General features: G+C 45.5%; 1 protein-coding gene across 34 annotated transcripts in view; it reads left to right on the plus strand.

Moving 5' to 3' along the window:
• The window catches only part of KIAA1217, a 358,062-nt gene that overhangs the window by 166,132 nt on the left and 171,196 nt on the right, over nucleotides 1-20,734 (plus strand). For 23 of the 34 annotated variants that reach the window (XM_083406004.1, XM_083406014.1, XM_083406011.1 and 20 more), the window contains one exon: nucleotides 14,005-14,282. In XM_083406004.1, coding sequence (XP_083262130.1) covers nucleotides 14,005-14,282 — 278 coding nt within the window. Of the gene's footprint in view, nucleotides 1-4,463; nucleotides 4,965-14,004; nucleotides 14,283-20,230; nucleotides 20,512-20,734 lie in introns of those variants that run through there. The other 11 variants (XM_083406035.1, XM_083406039.1, XM_083406018.1 and 8 more) reach the window with 5 other exon arrangements.

The following is a 20,734-nucleotide window of genomic DNA, read 5'->3' on the forward strand; positions in this document are numbered from 1 at the left end:
TCCAAAGCTTGACTATTTGGCAACTCAAGTCAACTACCTACAATTGCAACACTTTTTGTTGTTCCTGCTTTAGCTCATCCTTTTCCAGCTGTACTTCGCCATTGTTCAATCTGGACTCCTGCCAGGTGCCTTCTGCTTCTCTGCTTTCGTAGAACTATAGCAGTTTGCCCCCACACGCATTCCCGCTAGCTTTGAATAAGAGTTTACCAGCCCACCATGCCCAGGAGTATTCTCAGCAGAGCTCCCTAACCCTGAAATTCTTCCTCTTGTTTGGAATGAAAATTGAGATTATTACAAGTTTAGGTGCCAATATTGTGCCTGTGTGGTCTGAATTAATCAACCTAGGTGTTCAAAGCCTGCAGTTCCTGTTGGCGGGTGTTCAGAAGTTGATTACTTTAACCTCTTAACTCCTGATGAAACTGTGGTTGGTTGATGAAATGGACTTTTTATTCTTAGTAAACATGGAGCAGCAGCTGATCATGGGGTGGGGCATCACCACACACAACATACCAGGAAGAACAGGGAGCATTTGATGGCGTGTGCCCTGTCCCCCATCCACACTCCAGAGTTCTCAAGCAGCAATGTGAGAAAGTGTTTCACATCCCAGAAAGGAAGTGTGCATGTGCTAAAATGTACAAACAAATAAAATATTTTTTGGACATTCTCTGATGGTACTCATCATTTCTGAGCCGCAGCTGAGCTGAGAACTTACCCATCACTGTCACTTCAGAACAAGTGGAAGTCAAAGACCCCTTTCAAACTTGAAAAGTAGAGGAGGACGGCAGTACTACTGTGCCAAGTTGCTCAGATATTATTCAGTTAATATTTTTTTCGCTGCAATTCTGGATTGCCCCAGAGCCCCTTCCCCTCACTGCAGTTCCATGTACATTTACCTGGGAGTCAGCTCCACTGGACAGGCAACTTAGCTCCTCAGTGGAGATGCACAGAATCGCCAAAACTCTGGTTTATGATCCGGCAAGCTTGCCAAGATTGTAGCAGGAGTGCACTCATTTATCTATTTTTGTCTATTTTAGTTTCCAATTCTATCTCAGCCTAGCTCATTTTCTCCAAGCTTATTGCTTGACATGCTTTTTAGCGTCTTCTTTTATAGATTTCACAAAGGCTGCAATTATGAATCTTAATTTAATTCTGCTTGGGATTTGCCAGATGCTTTTCCTGCACGAGGCTCCCATTCCTTAAGAACGCACAAACAAGGAGAGGTTCCAAGAGATACTCTTCCTTCTGGCGTTGGTTTTGAAGTGGTGGGTGGAAGCACCTGTAAAAGGTCTTTGTGGGGCACAGCTGTGCAAAATGTACCCACGCAACTTAGAAATGGGCATCCCGTGTTTTCTACTGCTTAACAGTTTGAACAGGTGATAATATTCCACAGATGGGCTTTTGTAAGAGTTACATAATACGTTTGACTTTGAAAGTGTCCATCATAAAAGAGCCTTCTCCATCCCATGCCCCTCCAGATGTGTTTGGACTCCAACTCCCATCACCGAGTCATTGGTTGGGTAAGGCTTTCTTAAAATACCGTGGTACCTCGGGTTGAGTACTTAATTTGTTCCGGAGGTCCATTCTTAACCTGAAACTGCTCTTAACCTGAAGCACCACTTTAGCTAATGGGGCCTCCCACTGCTGCCGCGCCTCCACGATTTCTGTTCTCATCCTGAAGCAAAGTTCTTAACCCGAGGTACTATTTCTGGGTTAGCGGAGTCTGTAACCTGAAGTGTGTGTAACCTGAAGCATATGTAATCTGAGGTACCACTGTATAATGGAACATGATTCTGGGGAATGTTAATATTTATAGAAGTGCTGTACAACAACCAAGAACTCTCTCCTCATAGCAGTGGAGGAAGCTGCTTAGGTGTCTGAGGCAGCGCACCCAGGGGTGGGGCGAGGGCGGGTGAGCCTCCCATAGGGCCACTGCGGGGCCTCCAGAGTCTGCCTCCCTCCTTGCACTCAGCCGCCCTACAGCTGGGGGGCAGGCAGTGGGCAGTGGGCAGACCGTTTGGGCAGCACAGAGCCAGTGTGCATACAAGCCACCGCGTCTCTCCCAGGAGAGACATGTGGCTCAGGCGTGCTGCACACTCTGCGGTGAGTGCCACCCAGCATTTTGTCACCCCCCTCAATGGTGACATCTGGTGCAGTCCTCACCCCGTTTCCTCCGCCCCTGTCTCCTGAGCAGCTTTGCAATACTTTCTGCTCAACAGGTGCCAATGTACCTTTGAGTAGGCCTGTGCGAGTGGTTTGATGCAGGGATACCAAAGAAGGATGTCTAAAATGCCAGAATGGCCAGTTCCTAGTGCTTTGCTAAAGAAAGGGGCAAACGTACAACACAGCCTGTGAAAACCCCACAGACGCAGGTCAGTCACTGCAGCAATGAGAGGTCGCCTTCGCCAGGAAAGCATTCATTCATTATGGATACAAAAGACAGCATAGGTCAGTTTGGCAAGAACCTCCTGTCAGTCCACCTGCCGATGAAGGCACAGGGGGCAGGCATCCAAGTCTCACGGCTAACTCCCCTGCCTAGGCCAAGAACCAAGTTTCCCAGGCCTACAGATAAGCACAACATTAAAGCAAGCCAATTAGCCTACATCAAAGCAAGTGTGAATAAACTTATTGAGCTCATCCTTGCAGCAACCACCAATTAGTCTTGAGGTTACCTTAAGTACCAAGATGGCGTTTGCAGGCCTTCCAGGACAGTCTCATCTTTGGTTCAACATACCAGTCAACACAGTTCTTGTCCATTTCCTTGGCATTTGTGGCAAAACTTCCATTTCCCAGCAAATCAACACATTTCATCCTGCAAGTTTGATTTACTCAGCTGTAGTAGAGTCGCCAACCTTTTTATCGGCACCTGTTTCTGTGTCTCTCTTACTGCAGTGTGACCTGATTAGTGGACAGTAATGCTTATTAGTTGTCTCCATGCAATGGGCATTTTCACCAGTAGATTTTCTGTATAGCAAGCTGCTGTTAAATGCATAGGGGAAGGACAGAGCGTTTCTTAACTGGTCATGTGGCAAGCAACCCTAAAAGTAAGGTGGGATTTGCACAAATCAATAAGCCAAAGTTCTTGACTTAGTAAGCCATATTAGCCTCATTTTCATGTCATAGTAAACCATTTTATGGATTACTGGGAGTACACACAGTGCAGCAGCAAAGCCAAGATTTAGCTTAGTGTGCCATTCCAGCTGGGAACTACAGTTAAGGCCAGTCCTCCTTAACCATGACCTGTAACCATAAGACAAACCATGAGATCACGGTGAAAGAAGAAGTGATCTCAACCACGATCCTGGTTTCTGACAACACGCTAAATTTAGCTGCTCTGCTGCACTGTGCTAAAAGGCCAGGAAAGAGCAAAGCGAGTGTGAGCTTATCTCTGGGCATCAACCCATTTGTGAGGATCCCGTAAGCCATAGCTCCTGCTTTGTGCTTCCCCTGGCAAGAACAGATACTGTGAATAAACCAGGAAAGGGATAGGTTTTCTTTATATCTAAACAATGGCTCATGCTTTATTTTACCCAGCAAACCACAATTGCTAGCTAGCCTTAAACCATGTTTTGCTGTTGGCTTGCTGAACATGGTTTGTTAGGGTGAAACAAGCAATGATCCTGAGTTCAGTTGTAATGCTAATTTATCCCCTTCCTAGTTTGTCTGGCTTCTTCTGCCAGAAAGGAGCAAAGTGGGAGCAATTCAGAATGCTGGTTATGACTTAAAGCCACCAGTGATATGGGTCTCCAGGTGTTGTTGGACTCCAATCCCCATGAACCCCAGCTAGCACAGCCAGTGGGTAGGGATGATGAGAGCTGTAGTCTAGCGACATTTTGAGGGTCAATGTTTTCTCAGCCCTGCCTTAAGAACTGTCTGAACCCATTTCAGAGACCCTGTTAAAATGTCGACCTTTAAAAACCATTAGATCAGTGGACCTTTTCAGTGGTGGCCCCACAATTATGCAATCCAATTCCAAGTAAAGCCAGGTGAGGCTTTTTCCTTTGCCAGCTTTAAATGGGCCTTTAAAGACCCATATTTTCATCGTCACCTTTGTGGGGCTAATCCAGGTTACTAGATACTGTTCTTTAGAGTTAGATGGGTTATTTTGCTGGCATGCTATCTTGTATGTTCCTGGGAAGGACTTAGCAACAGTAATAATAATAATAATAATAATAATAATAATAATAATAATAATAATTTAATTATATTACTGGTTTTACTGTTGGATTTTAAAGGCTTGTATTCATGCATGGTTGTAAACAGCTTTGAGAGGTGATTTTGCCTTTTTTCTTTTCTTTTTTTTAAAAAAAGGTCCAAAAGCCTTTTAATCAAATAATTAAATAAACGTGGCTGAGAAACCTGAGCTACTTATTTGCATACAGATATTGTCCGGAAAGAGCTTTGACTCAGAACTCAGGATTTCTGTAGGCTAGAATTACTGTCCTCCCAGGGCTTGTAATCACTATCAGTAACGCTGCCTGGTGGAAGAGCAGCTTCATGGCACTAGATGGAAAAGAACTAGGTTAGAATCTCACCCTCAGGCAAACCCATCACCTGTTGGGGGCCTCACTGAGGGAGAGAGGAGAGAGAGAGAGAAAGAGAAGCTCAGGGGGCTATTTCGGCAACAGCCGCTGAAGCCGACAGCCGCTTTTGAAAGTACTGCCCACTAGTCTGCTGAAAACTTTCTGACTGTTTCACGCAGTCTCTCCCTGCCCTCCTGGAATGTAGTTCGCTTTTGAAAGGAACTTTGTACTGTCAAGGAGGAGGATAGATTTTCCTTTACTGGGGGTGGGGGGAGGCTGCTGGGTTTTTTCCCCCCTCTTGGTAGTTTTCTAAGCTGCATGTTTTTTGGCTTTTGAATCAAAAGCTTGTGCAGTTTTGAAAGTAGGCAGGGACAATGGAGGAAGCTGAGAGCCAGAAACCTGAGCCGCTCCTGGCTTGTCCGAGAGACAGCAGACAGATGAAGGGTGAGTAACAGAATCATGCGTAGATGGAGTTGCAGTCAGCCTGTCCCTCATTGCTGCTTTTTATATCTTCATGACAGATTATATGGAGCAGATACTTTATATATTATGCTGCGGCTGACTGTGTTTTGTCTGTTTCTTACATCTGACTTTCTCTTGGGAAATACTTTTCTAGCAGAAAGAAAGCGAAGAGCATAAGTGTTCAGAGGTTGGGTTTTTTTTCTTTTTGGTTTTGGTCTGGATGCAAACATTTTACGAAACACAAAGCAATCTATGAAAAGGGAGGGTGTTATCCCCCACAGTCAAGGGAGGCCACCCTTCTAATATTATGTTCTCCAACAATGCATGAAGAGTAAGCTTCCTCCTCATTTAGTTCAAGTGAGGATTTCATTTTTGAGCTCAAGTTTTGAAACTCAGCAAACCGCTCAGAGTTTAGTGCTGTTCCATGGGAAACACATGAGTGTGTCTTGGAATGCAGCCAGAAATTATGGACACAGCTTTCATGTCAGGGCAGATTTGGTGCCCTGCATACCAGTTTCACTCTGTTTTGTCTTGGATATGGTGCAAACCACATGCTTTAATAAGAACAAACATTTTGGATTGGGCAGCAAGATATTCCTAATTTGAATCTGAAGTGTTTGTAGAAAGTGTGTATGTGTGTTTGTGACTTGTTATTATCAGAGCTAATCCCTGATGACTTGACAGGGAAGACAGACCAGAAATGGTTTGTTTATTCATTCATTTATATTGCAGCTTTTGTGTACCACTTTCTGTCACTGGTAGCCTAAAAGTGATGGAGCATCAATACAAATAATAAAATGCAATTAGTAAGGGAAATTTGGGCTAGGCTCCTGAAGGAGTAGCAAAACTGAGCAAACTCTGGCACATTGGTCTTCCGCAGTGGTGGGTCAGGGGGCTAACTCCCAGGTCACAGCCAGATCTGTGGTGGGTTGCAACAGCCACTCTGCCACCATGGAAATATATGGCTAAAACAAATAAGAAATGGTCCCCCAAAATTCATGTTTGGGTTAAAGGTGTGTCCTGGGTCCAAAAAAGGGGGGGTTTGGAGGCTGCTCTAATAGTTGACCAGAGCTGTGGTCGACTAACCCAGGGGCCTTTACAATGGGTGAATTGGACTATGCTCTGGCTGTGTGACGTGATATATAAATATAATAAATTAATTTCTTCTGTCCTATTGGTGTAAAGAGCCCTCCTTGTTGTGACTGGCTTCCTCGCAATTTCCTGCTTTGGGCAAAGCTGGGTGACAGTGACACACACTGGAGATTGCCAATTCTGCAGACCCACTATGAGTGCGAAATATGCCCCTTATATACCCGGCCCTTCTCCCTCGTGTTTCCAGTAGAGATAGTAAGTCAGATCATTTATAATGCCTCAAGTCAGCCTAACATATTTGATTTGGACTACCATATTTTGCGCTCTATAGGACGCACTTTTTCCCCTGCAAAAATGAAGGGGAAATGTGTGTGCGTCCTATGGAGCGAATGCAGGCTTTCGCTGAAGCCTGGAGAGCAAGAGGGGTCGGTGCCTTCAGGCAGCTATCCGCAAGCCTTCTGAGCACAGCAGGAGTTCCCGCTGGGCTCCGAAGGCTTGCGGCTAGCAGCCTTCAGCCTGAAGTCCGGGGAGCGCAGCGCCAACTCCCGCTGCGCTCCCTGGGTTTCAGGCAGCTATCCGCAAGCCTTCCTGCCAAAGCCGTGCGCAGCCTCTCCCGGCTGGAGAGGTTGCGCGTGGCTAAAGAGGAAGCCAAGACAGCCAGCGGGATGGATCCCGTTCGCTGTCTTGGCTTCTTTGCTCTTTGGGGCTGGGGGGGAAAAAATAAATTCCCCCCCTTTATTTCCCCCCCACCTAAAAACTAGGTGCGCCCTAGGGTCCGGTGCGCCCTTTGGAGCGAAAAATACGGTATATGCCAGCAATTGGGAACCTCTGGTCTGTGGGCTTCATTGGGTGCCGTTTGGGCCAGGAGGCTGTTTTGAGCAAGCCACACCCACCTGCCCCACGCCTTTGCATCATACATGACATCAAGCGTGGGGCAGGTGAAGGCGTGGCTCCATACCAAAAACAGGTTGCCCGCACTTGCAAAAAGGCACAACGCTTTGGAAGTGCTGCTGGTCGTCATTACCTGCATCGTTTGTTTCCTTTTGCCACAGTGCTTTGATTTCATCCAAATGCTCAATGCTGGGTTACCCAGTAGACAGGCTAAGTACATGCTTAGGGCAGGGACACAAATAAAAGAGAGAATATTTCTCAATTCCATTCTAGTTGAGCTCAGACAGGTCCCCTCCCTACAGAATTTCCTGTGCCTACTGAATATTTTGTTACCCCAGCAGGTATTTTAATAGAAGTTCTATTACTTTTTGAATTGTAAACTGCTTAGAGACTATTGTAAAGCAGTATATAAATTGTTTAAATAAAGATATTATGGTAGGTGGGCAGGGCAGTCCCACAGGGCCAGAACCAGTTCTCTCCTTCAGTTCTATTCAGACTTATTTACAGTATCTTTAGCTGACTCTTCACTGAATATCTTCAGTAACAAAGCGAGGAGTTTCATGTATATAATGCAACAATTTCCACAGCTCAAACCGTGGAATATTTAGGCACATATTGTGGGAAGTCCTCGCATTCTCACTGCCATTCTTAGCCAAGTAGATTCAGCTTGATTGATTGCTTACTGTTGTTTTTACATTTTCTGAGAGAACAACTGTTATTTTTATGTGGGGATGGAAAGAGTTTCCAACTGCTCAAAGCAAAATAAAGAGATCACATTGTAAGCTTCGTAAAGGCAGTTTCACAACTTCTCCTCCGTTTCATGGATGTGTAGTAAACAAACATATGCTTAAATCCAAACATTCCTGAGCCTGGGAACGAACGAAACTTGGTGCAGTGGAATGTCAAATAGGCTGCAGCGTAATAACAGGGAGCATCTATAGTCTTGGAAGCTGTACTGTATATGAAATTCCTACTTGATGGCGCCAAGTGCCTTCCATCAACTTCAGCTGGTGGTCCAGCTGCGCCCCTGTCTGGAAAGGGATAGCCTGACTTCTGCCACCTCTGAGAACCTCTAGGTTAGATTGCTGCAATGTGTTATATGTGGAGCTGCCTCTGAAGATGGTTCAGAAGCTTTTCAGCTGGCACAGAATTTGATGGCAAGGTTGCTCAGCAGGGCATGATGGTTTGAGCATATAACACTGACCCTGGCCTGACTAAACATCAGGAATAACGTTCTGACTGTTTGACAGTGCAACAGACTCCCATGAGAGGTAGCGGACTCTCTTTCCTAGGAGGTTTTTAAGCAGAGGTTGGGTGGCCATCTGTCATGCATGCAGGGCTCTTTTTTACAGCAGGATACTCAGTTCCAGCTGAGTGGGACGCGGGTGGCGCTGTGGGTTAAACCACAGAGCCTAGGACTTGCCGATCAGAAGGTCGGCGGTTCGAATCCCCGCGACGGGGTGAGCTCCCGTTGCTCAGTCCCTGCTCCTGCCAACGTAGCAGTTCAAAAGCACGTCAAACTGCAAGTAGATAAATAGCTACCGCTCCGGCGGGAAGGTAAATGGCGTTTCCGTGTGCTGCTCTGGTTCACCAGAAGCAACTTAGTCATGCTGGCCACATGATCCGGAAGCTGTATGCCGGCTCCCTCGGCCAATAAAGCAAGATGAGCGCCGCAACCCCAGAGTCAGCCACAACTGGACCTAATGGTCAGGGGTCCCTTTACTCAGTTCCAGCACCTCTCAGGTGGGCGACGTTGCTATTCTAAGAGAACAAGGGAGGTGTCCATGATGAGTTCCGGCACCTCTTTTTCTAGAAAAATAGCACTGCATGAAAGTTATGTACTAACCTTGGATCCTAGAAAAATAGGCAAGTAGGATCCTAGAATGCAACAACTGATTGGCCTGCAGGAAAAGACCAATCAGGCTCCAGGAGGGAAGCAGAATCAGCCAGTCAGACGGGACTCATTGTGTAAATAATGTACAGTGGACGCTCGGGTTGTGAACGTGATCTGTGTGGGATGCATGTTCGCAACCCACACCGTTCACAACCTGCACCTGCGCATGCGCGGGTTGTGATTCGGTGCTTCTGCGCATGCATGACCGCTGAAACCCAGAAGTAACGCATTCTGGTACTTCCAGGTTTCGACGGTCCATAACCCGGAAAAACGCGACCTGAAGCGTCTGTAACCCGAGGTATGACTGTATATAAAAGCCTGAGGTTTGGGGAGCAATTCAATCACTGTTTTAACAAGCTGCAATAAAGAGCATGAAATCACTACAGGACTCTGAGTATATTTCAATGCATATGATATTGGGTGTGGGGCTGGTGGACGTGGTTTGTGGGAACAGGCCACACTGGGGCCCACCAGTGAATTAATGTCACCAGGCATTGATTCAACACAGCTTCACCTGAGTCAGATGATTAAGGAGATGCCTAACCAGGCCAAGGAAAGGAAAATCCAAAGGGATTTCTCCCCTGTATAGAGACATTAACTGTGCAGAGGAAAGGTCAAGTCTGAAGCAGCCTTTGTAGATTTTGATTAGGTGTTTCTGAGTTGCTGCGCAGACAAAAGCCACAGAATTAGCTGTCAGTGTGAGCATTCAATGTGACACTTTAGATCAGGAGTGGAGAATTGGATACAGCTAGTCAGCTGGATCCTTCCTTTCCCCATCTTGCGTGGGCCAACGTTGAGGGGCGGACAGGGCACACACCATTGTGACATCAGACGGCAGCTTAAAAAGGGGCTCACTTTTAAAGTCCACTTCAGGCACTTTCGGCTCAAACCGCTTGCAAACGGATTTCAGAGTGGTAACAACCATGCTTTTACCTGACGTCAGGGATGGGGCAAGTGGATGTGGTTTGGAGGAAATGACTTCAAGGGCCAAATTAGAGGGTGCTGCTTAATTAGGCCCACAATCTGGAGGTTCTCGGCCCCTGCTGTAGTTACATGGGACCCCCAGGAAGTTTCCATAATGAACTTATTGGCATAACATGCCGTTGGCTTAAAATGAGGAAAGGTGAACTAGATACTTGAATGACTGCAGTGCCAGCGAGCCAACAAGCCTTTTGATTTGTCACCGTAAGCTCAGCAGACAAAGAAGAAAAAAATCCCCACATTTAAGATGCACCACATTAAAGCATGAACTTTAAGCTTTTTTCTTTGGTGATCTAGCATGGAGCTTGGCAGTCTCCAGGAGCCCTGCAGCATGGGACTCTTATCTTAGCAGCATACTATGGTAGAATTCTCCCCCTCCCTTGACTTTTCAGACAGGATTGTCCTCAAATTATTGAGATTGGATGTTTTTGTAATTATGTTACACATGGAAAATATTTCATCCTCCAACAGCCCCTCAGCATGTGTGGCAGCGGCTGTACTCTAACCCCCCCCTAACTATATAACAATTTAATATAAAGTGCTAGGAATGCTGACTGGCTTTTAAAGTGTTTAGCAGATCCAAATCTCTCTGCCCTTGAATCTCGTCTTTGAGCCGATTGAGAAATAAAACACCTAGGGTTGAATTCATAGGTACCCCTCTATTCCCAGAAGCACTTTTGAGCCAGTGGACTCCTTTGCTAGCAAGAAAAGGAGGGGAGCCCTCCATAGCCCTCTGAGGCCCCTAAAACTCTGCTCCAGTGGATTGGGGAATTCTCCAGAGCAGTGTGGAAGGTTGATGGAGGCCTGCAGGACAAAGGGGGAGCTGGCATCTTAGTTATTGTCATGGGTCTATTTCTTTATTATATTTCTGTTGAGTCCTTCCTCCCAAAGGAGTCCCAGGGAGCAAACAACAAAGCAGCAAAACAATGCAATTAATTTATTAATTTAATAAACAAACAAACAAACAAACAAAAACAAGAATGTATGAAAAGGCACATATCATCACAACTAATGACTTCCTGAGGTCCAGCGCCGAGGGCCTTCTGGCGGTTCCCTCACTGCGAGAAGCCAAGTTACAGGGAACCAGGCAGAGGGCCTTCTCGGTAGTGGCACCCGCCCTGTGGAATGCTCTCCCACCAGTTGTCAGAGAGAAAAATAATTACCAAACTTTTAGAAGACATTTGAAGGCAGCCCTGTTTAGTGAAGCTTTTAATGTTTAATAGGTTGTTGTATTTTAGTGTTTTGTTGGAAGCTGCCCAGAGTGGCTGGGGAAACCTAGCCAGATGGGCGGGGTATAAAGACGAATGCCTCGCAAGACAGAAAACCCGCTAGACGAAAGGGTTTTCCATTTTTCAATGCGCTTTGCAGGACGAATTTCTCTATGGGCTTGCTTCGTAAGACGAAAATGTCTTGTGATTCTTGTGATTTTTTTCGCTCCCCACCCCCTTTTTCTAAGGCACTAAGCTGCTAATAGCCTTTTAGCAGCTAATCCGCTAATCCCTTAAGCCTTTAATAGCCGCTAATAGCCGCTAAACCGCTAATAGCGCTAATCCGCTAATCCGTTGATAGGGTTGCTTCGCAAGACGAAAAAACCGCTAGACGAAGAGACTTGCGGAACGGATTCTTTTCGTCTTGCGAGGCACCACTGTATTATTATTATTATTATTATTATTATTATTATTATTATTATTATTTCCAGGTTGGCAGGACCAGTATCTTCCAGCCACTAAGTCTCTGATTGAACAGGAATGCTTTTAATTTTTTCCTGAGTGTTAATGAAGGAGACAGGCAGATTTCACTGGGGTGTGCATTCTGCAGACCTGGGATCTGCCACTAAGAAGACCATGCCATAGGTCAGCATCTACCAGGCAGTCTCCAGCAGGGACTCTTCTACTACCAAGGACTCCCTTGCTGAGTGTGGAGCCCAAGATGGTTTATATTGGCGTGGGGGTGTGTGTGTGCCCTCAGTAAAATAATGTGCTTTGAGGTCAAAAGCAGTAGCATTATGGGATGTGAAGGAATAACTGTCACAGTTGAAGTCTACAAGTTCTCTGCTGCTAGTCCAGGAAGCTGCCCTGTAGATTTGTCGATTGATGTAAATATTGGCTGGAGAAGTCAAGGAGTGTGCTAACACTGCCAAATATGGCAAAATCAAAGGAAAAAATATTTCACGGGGGGACATTATGGAAGTGGTGTTCATAAAGAGAAAACAGCTTCTATAATAGTAGGATGCGCAGATGAATCATTTGAAAGAAGTGCTGATGCCACCGGTAAGAGCCTGGGAGATAAATCAGACAGTCTCTGTTGCTAATCTCTCCTCTGCCTTGAACTCATTAGGTAGCCTTTAGGCAAGACAGACACACTCTCAGCTTCAGCCCCTGTACCTACAATATAGGGGATGATAGTACCAATTTATCTTAATGGGTTGTAAAGATTGCGTAGCATATTGAAAGTACTGTACTATGCAAATGGTGGTGGTGGTGGATGTAGCTTTTAAGCTTCACATGGGAGTGAGACTTGCTTCCAAATATGTGAAGAATCAGGCTGCATGATTCCCATCCTAAGCATACTTATAAGAACATAAGACGAGCCCTTCTGGATCAGACTAAAGGCTCAACTGGCCCAGCACTCTGCTTTCACATTAGCCAACCAGCAGGGTCCAGCTCTGTAACTCAGCCATGAAGCTTGCTGGGTTACCTTGAACCGGTCGCCGTCTCTCAGCCTAACTTCCCTTGCAGGGTTGTTTTGAAGATGACATAGGGAGCTGGGAGAACCATGTACATCACCTTGAGCTCCGGGGGGAAAGGTGGGATATAAATTCAAATGAATAAATGCCAAAGAGAAGCCCATGAACAGGACTTATGTGAAAGAGTATCCCATTGAAGCCAATGGCACTTAATTTTGGGGTTGGGGAACCCATGGGTAGGATAGTGCAGCAAAACAACAGTTGGATGCTCAGTTAGTTTGCTTAAATCTAATTGAGCTCATTTGGATTTGCATTTTAACACCAATGCCTGCAGTCCCATGCACATTTATTCCCCATCGAAGTCTTGAGTCAGCTAGCACAAGATCAGACTGCAAAAAATAATCATTAATTTTTGGGAGAGCCATGACTGTCTGTTAATAGCAGTTAAGGTTTCAGATAGACTTGGAAAGCATTTTTAGTGGTTATGTTTCTCATTTTGCTCTCCACTAGCCTATTTCCCTCCCCCTCCCCTATTAGGTATTAGATAACATACCTTCAACCTGCATTTTTCTTTTGGGCCCTGAGGGGGGTTTGTATTATTCGGTTACCTGCAGATAAGTTAGCTGTAAGATCCATGCTATGCCTGTGTTCGTCCCACAAAGCAACCAGTAATAGGCAGGCCTCAAAAGTAGATTTTAAAGTTGTAAGAGTTATCTGACTCCCCCCCCCCCCAGCATCCAGTTATTCTCCCCCCCCCCCCCATTGCATAGACTTGCTTTTATTTCATTTCTCAAAAGAATGGTTTATTGAAAAAGTGACACTATATTTTCCAGTCTGCTGTCTCGGAGAGGCATAAAATCCAAGCGAGATCCATGAAATTTAAAACCGTGGCTATGGTCTGAAAACTGGGGGGGGGGGGGGGGGGAGGCAGGGAGCAAAGAAAAGAGAAATGCTTTTTTTCTTCTTATTTCACAGAAGTTTCGGAACATTTTGAAAACACACTGGAAAAAGATTAAGTATTCAAACTCTACTGTACGAAAATAATTTTATCATTTGCGATCACCAAAGGAAGCCCCATTACAGTCCCATTAAAAAGTACTGGAGTGTTACGATGATTTCTTTAACGTCTTAAAAGATTTTAAAGCTTAAGGAAGAAAGAGATCTACCATTCGTCCCCCCTTGCTATTTCAGTACGGAGAACTGCATAGCAAGGGCATGGTTTGCTTATTGATCCGTTTTCCATCCAGCATTTCACGTTGTTTTGTATAGCTTATGCAAACTACTATTTTAGCAGTTGCCTTAGTTAAGCCTAATAGCATCTCTCCTCATTAAACAGAGCAGCACCATATCCTTCTACGCTGTTTTTTTTATAAAAAAAAACCATGTACATCCACACCGAAAAATAAACTTTCTTCTTCTTCTGTAGGCATGACTGCTGAGATTCTGTTTTGATCATATCTCACCTTTTTGATTTGCAGACCAGAAAAGCCATTTGCATGCAACCTCGTTAGACGATGCAGAATACCTGTGGCCTAAGGAACTTGTTGCTTCTGGAAACAGCCAGGCTTCTGCTAAGGCAGGCCGCAACATTCCTCGCAGACACACCGTAGGCGGCCCGCGAAGTTCCAGAGAAATTCTGGGAATGCAGGCATCAGACATGGACAAGAAGAGAGAAGCTTTTCTGGAGCACCTGAAGCAGAAATATCCCCACCATGCCACTGCGATCATGGGGCACCAAGAAAGACTGAGAGATCAGGTATGGAAGACAAAGCAAATGTATACATATGTGGCTTTGGTTCTGATGCTAAAGCCCCTGTGGATATTTATTCACGCATGGAATTCCTGTGCAGGTGAGCTTTGCTGCTGAATGGGAACGAGTTCATGGAGCTCCTGCTGATACTGAAGCCAGTCAGGGAGCCCTTATTCTTGCAAGGAATCAATACGGAGCTTGCGTGCATGTAAAAAGCTGCCAGATCGGACTGATAAAATACAGGAATGGCTGGGTCTTAGAAAATCATACAGTGCAGTTCCATTTCAGAGTGAAAGCAGGAGAGAGTTTGTCTGCAGGAAGTTTTTTGTATGAGGGAGCATGCACGTAGAAAGCTTTACCTCTCAGGGAAAAGTATTCTAATCTAGCCTTTTCCCTGACATGTTTAAATGGTTTGTTTCTTTGCTTTTTTGTAGTGTTTAGGGCAGGCATAGGCAAACTCGGCCCTCCAGATGTTTTGGAACTACAATTCCCACCAACCCTGACCACTGGTCCTGCTAGCTAGGGATCATGGGAGTTGTAGCCCAAAAATGTCTGGAGGGTCAAGTTTGCCTATGCCTGGTTTAGGGTTTATAAATACTAAGCACCCAGATATTCAGTCCTGCCACTTCTGCAGTCTGAAATGGTATAGTCTAGCAAGAGTTGCTCCACTGCCAACACATGACCCACCTGATTGTGTGTTTACTATTGGCTGAAATTCTTTAGGACAAAATTACAGACCATCTGACTTTCTTGAGTCAGGGTTAGCCAGTGTGGTGCTCTCTGGATGTTGTTGAAAGTGACCTTACAAACCATGAAGGGGTGTGTGATACTTGAACTGACAGATCATCGTTCTAAGGCTGTTGCTCCACCTCTGCTTCTCAAGGAAGGAGTGATGAACAGAAAGGTATTTCTAAGCCATGGGTAGCTAACATGGCGTTCCCCAGATAATTAACTACAACTCCCATCATCCCAGACCATTTGCCATGCTGGAATGACTGCAGTTGCAGCCCATAACACCTGAAGGGCATCATATTGGCTTCCCCTTCTCTAAAACATGATGTGCCTCACGATTTGTAAGCTCAGCACAGGGTTTGGGTTCCAAATTATAGGGTCATATTCAACTAACTTTTGCTTGGAGTAGACCCATTGAAATTAATTACTTTGCTTCATTCATTTCAGTGGGTCTGCTCTGAGTAAAACCGGTTGGATGCAATCCATGAGTTGGTTGTGAGCTTTGAATCTGAGCCTTTGTCAACCTGCTGTGACAGAAGTATTTTAACAGGTTCTGAGGCACCAGTTTTGCTCGACTAAACACAATTGCTTTTCAGCAGTTATAGGACATGGCATGAAAGCACAACCTGCTTCTTTGTCAGAGCTAAGCCATGGGCAGCTGTTGAGAGGGATGCAGGAGCCAGGGACAAGCTGGGAGCTGGAGCTAAGGGCTGGAACCAAAGTTGGGCTTAATATTCGACTCTTGGTTTTCAAGACAAATTTGTACCTTGCCGAAATGGGCATATGGGGGAATATTCAGTGACTTTTCAGAAAGGGCAAAATTCTTGCAACTTTTTCAGGGGTGCTGCCTTAATGAGGCATGCCAGAGGTAGGACAGGGCAGAAGGAGACTTACCCCTGTTCCAAATTCCTTTCTTCTTGATCATATTACCTAGCAAAAGTTACATTGACAGAAAGGGTGGTGCAAGTCGAATTATGTTTTAAAAGCTTGGTTTCTCTCTGCCAGGCTTGGGTTAGCTTAGCTGAAAGGAGTTTAGAATAGGGGTAAGTTACACCAGTATAGATTATACTTGGATTTTTCTGTTAGGTTGCCCCCCATAAATTGATCGACAAAAGCTTAAGATGACTGGTGTGATAATTAAAACTAGCAGCCCTACTGTTGATTTGTGTGGGTTTTTACTGGCTGTGGCTAAACAGCCCATGGTGGTGACTGGAATGTGAAAATGTCCGGTTTGCAATTAAATTTAGTACTGAGATCCTTGGCCAGCCCACATTATGTCATTACAAAGTCTTCAAAATGATTTTAAGATTGAGGGCGGATTCCATTTTCCTACCCCACCCTTTCAAAAGCATGCAAAGTCAAATGAAACATCCCCAGCTGACTTTGACAATTCCTCTGTGTCTGGAATGTGTCACTTGTCAGTGATGTTACTGATGGAGAGGAAGTGGAAGACAAAATTTGAAAATAGCTACTATCTAATCAAAGAGCCATTTTCTGAATGACACAACTTAAATTATAGACCGAGAAAAGGCAAAACCCAGATGCTCTGTTTCTGGTGAAAATGGCCATAAAGAAGCTGTTTCTGTTCACATTCACAACTAAATGCACCTAATATAGTTTACACAAAGAGACATTACGATCAACATTCAAAGCAAAGCTAAAACACAACTGGGCAGAACAGGAGCAACCTAATAAAGGGCGGATGAGAAGAAATGTTGGGGTCATAGCAAAAGCTATTTGCATTTAAGCCAGCTTGGGAGGGGTTAATATGCCAGTTTCTGTCCATGTTTCTTTTACACCGGCCAAAAACATTAATTTTCTGCCAGGCTTTTGGCTTTTTGTGGGTGGGAAGTTTTAGTCCTGCCTTTGAAAAAATATGAATTGAGTTTTAGATTTTTCTCTGCCTTGTTTTCATGCTTGTTTTCATGTGAATTACTTTTGCAAAAGAAGCGACTAATAAATTTTAATCGCCATCAACTTCATAATAGCACACTTGGTACGCTCGCATGTTCTCACGTAGGGCTTTCTTGTTCTGCATTCCCCAGATACACATACCCTGGTGCTTTAAAGTTATCTCTATTCTCTAGTGTGATGTACGCATGTACGTGTTGTGCTGCAGGAAACTCTGGTACAACACTGGTGTTTCCCGCAGCAGCTCATAAGATGTTGGAGCTGCTCTCAGAGCTCTGATTTCCTGCCAAGTGCTATAAATCTCTAAGCACTGCTTGCGCCTCCCCTCTTTCCCCCTCTGACTTTGAAATCTTGAAGCTCTTCCCTGACTGCTTCATTGATTGTGCTTGTTATCTTTGTAATGAACTATAGTATCTGAGTGGAGAATGCAGGGTGGTAGTTAAAGATAATGCACAAATTGCTTTCTTTTTTTAAAAAAAAGAGATGTGAGATTAGATCTTTCCTGAGTCATGTAAATATTTTGTTCCACTGGTGAAGATACTTGCAAGCCAAGTTTGAACAGACTATTGCAGAGACAACCCTACACATTTTGCAACTTGATCTCCCTCCGAAGCCAGTAAATTACAGAAGGAATGCAGTAACTGCATTTGCTGCTTGTTTAAAATGTGCCACACTTGCTAATTTATTAAGACTGCAATCCTAAGGGAGAGAAGTTTTCTCAGGAGTAAGCGAGGTTGAATTCAGCAGGACCTACTTCTGAGTGTGGGACGCGGGTGGCGCTGTGGGTTAAAGCCTCAGCGCCTAGGGCTTGCCGATCGAAAGGTCGGCGGTTCGAATCCCCGCGGCGGGGTGCGCTCCCGCTGTTTGGTCCCAGTGCCTGCCAACCTAGCAGTTCGAAAGCACTCCCGGGTGCAAGTAGATAAATAGGGACCGCTTATCAGTGGGGAAGGTAAACGGCGTTCCGTGTGTGCTGCGCTGGCTCGCCAGATGCAGCTTGTCACACTGGCCACGTGACCCGGAAGTGTCTTCGGACAGCGCTGGCCCCCGGCCTCTTTGAGTGAGATGGGCGCACAACCCTAGAGTCTGTCAAGACTGGCCCGTACGGGCAGGGGTACCTTTACCCTTTACCTTTACTTCTGAGTAGATATGGTTAAGATTGTGCTGCTCTGTTGAATTCAGTGGGGCTTACTTCTGAGTAAAACATGCATGCGTCAAAGGAATATCTCCTGTTTATACATTTTATAAATGAATCGGGTATGGTAATAGGTGCATAACCTTTAAAGCAACATCATTCCTCGGAGGGTGAGAACATGTTGCCTTTGTCTAGAATCATTCCCTCGCCAGGTTCATGATCAAAGTAGAGATGTGTTTAAAGATAGCATACACAACAAGCTGTTCATCTTAAAACTATTTCATGGAAACCTGTCATACAATTAGCGAAGTCTGCTTCTTCATCGGTCGTAAAGACCTGTGACAGACAATCCCTAGCTAATTGGTAATGGGTGTATGTGTGGTCTGCCCTTCTTCAAAGGTTAAAGTACCACAGGATTGCAGGAAAGGCTGGCTGCCCCATAAGTTTCTGCATGGGTGGAGGCTCAAAAACAAAGAGGACCTAATAAGAGAATTGGCTCCAAGTCTGTGGAGGCCTGTCTGAGACTTCTCATTCCCTCTCTTGGTAGGCCCTGGGTGGTTAACATGGTAGTGGTGATAGCTAGTAACAGGTAACAGCACTGCGAAAAATGTCAGGTCGTTGAGGGCTGCCATTTTAATTTCCCGCAATGCCCCAGAGAAGTGATGGGAGAAAATTAGTTCAGTTCGCATTTTATTGTGAAATGCCCCAATTCATATGTCCTGAAACCCTTTAAAATACCATTCACCTTTTCCCTCCTAAAAAGTAAGGGGGGAAGTGTGTGCGTCTTATGGAGCGAATGCAGGCTGCACAGCTATCCCAGAAGCCAGAACAGCGAGAGGGATCACTGTGCAGCGCTCCCTCTCGCTGTTCTAGCTTCTGGCTTAGCCGCCCGAAGCCTCTTCAGGGCAGGGGGAGCCTTCATCCTGCTGCCCTGAGGAGGCTTCATGCGGCTATCCCAGAAGCTAGAACAGCGAGAGGGATCGCTGCGCAGCGCTCCCTCTTACTGTTCTAGCTTCTGGCGTAGCCCCTCAGTCCCTTCCCCCACCTCTTGGAAAAGCCCCCAAGAGCCAGGCTCCCTTTAAAGAGCTGCGTGGAGCATGTGTCTGTCTCTTGAGGGCTTTTCCCCGAGGAGGAAAGCCCCTAAGAGACGCACACACGCTCCACGCAGCTTGTGAAAGGGAGTGCTGAGCAAAGCCTGGGATGCATACAGGCTCTGCTCAGCGCTCCCTTTAAAGGTGTTTTTTTTTTTTTTTTTTTTTTTGGCATTCCCTCACTAAAAACTAGGTGCGTCTTATGGTCAGGTGCGTCTTATGGAGCGAAAAATACGGTACTAGCTTTTTCAAAAGGTGTCCAACCAAATGAAGTGTACAAAAATGTCTACATTGTGGCAATGTGGGAATTAATTAAAGAAATAAAAGTAAAAGTAAAAAGTAAAATGAGGAGAACATGAGTTTGCAGACAGCCCAAACATAACCACAGCCAGACATCAGGTTTATCCTAACATGGTGTTCCCAATGACTCAGTTGGATGCTTTATCCATCCCATCTGTGTACTTTGCTGCCTTTGTGTGGGTGGCCCCCGCAAGGAGCTCAGCGTCCGGGAAGCCACCCCTTTCTCCTTCTATTGGGACACAATCACATCTATTGTTTTACTGCTGGGAAGCAGCCAGGTAGAATGACAGAAATGATCTGTTGATGTTTTTCAACTTCTCTTCCACCTTATGAATGCTTTGCTGCCTAATGGCTTTTGGACAGCATCCAAAGAACCCATAAGCACACAAATGACCTTCTCTGTGGTCACTGGGACTTCCTCCACTGTCAGGTCATCAATTTGCATCAGAAGCTGTTCCCAGAGATCCTCTATGTTTTTGTGAATAATCAGGTGGAGGGTGTGTGTGTCTTGCTGCCTTTGGGAAGGGATCCCCGCAAACCTTGCTGCGTGCAGGCAAGCTCCCCGTATGACCATCTAGATATCAACCTAGCATGAAGCAGAATAGTGTTCTAATAGGCATGTCGGCACCCAGTGGAAGAACCTTTATCTGAACATCAACCCCCAGGCACTGTTATGATACAGACAATGCACTCTGACAGGTGTGGCTCTTATTGCAAAACAATTCCCCCGGAAACGAAGGCAGAACTTCTCAGATCTTTCTGAAAAGAGTAGTTAGGAAGGTTGTCACAACTCCAGAAGCTGGTGCCGGACTGGAGTGGAGGAAGGTGTTGTGCGTCTCTCCCCACTCCACTCCACCCCCCACACCCCGCACCTTTGATGGAAAATGAAACTTTCAGCATGCTTTGACCAGGGAAGCCCAGAATGACTCGTGAATGAGACCCGCCGTTTACTGAAAAGAAGGAAGAGAGACATAAAGAAAAGGTGGTGTGTGTGTGTGTGTGTGTAAGGTCTCGGAAATTTCGGAGGGGCAGCTTCTGAACGTGGTGTGCCAAGTTCCCTGCATTGCAGGTAGGTCCACAGAGTTGCACTGCTCTTTCTTGTTGTTCTCTGTCCTTCGAGAGAGCAATGGCGGTTAGCGAGGGGGCAGTGCATTAGGAAAAGCAGCTGAGGCAGAGGAGGAGGAATCTCCTGTGAGATTCAAATAATGCACACAGCAGCGGTGGAAGGCTGTTAAAAAATAGCTGAATTCCTGCCAAATAAAATGGGGGGGGGGAGAGAGAGAAAGTCTCCA

The sequence above is a fragment of the Podarcis tiliguerta genome (assembly GCF_965153285.1).
Source record: "Podarcis tiliguerta genome assembly, chromosome: 12".
NCBI lineage: Eukaryota > Metazoa > Chordata > Lepidosauria > Squamata > Lacertidae > Podarcis > Podarcis tiliguerta.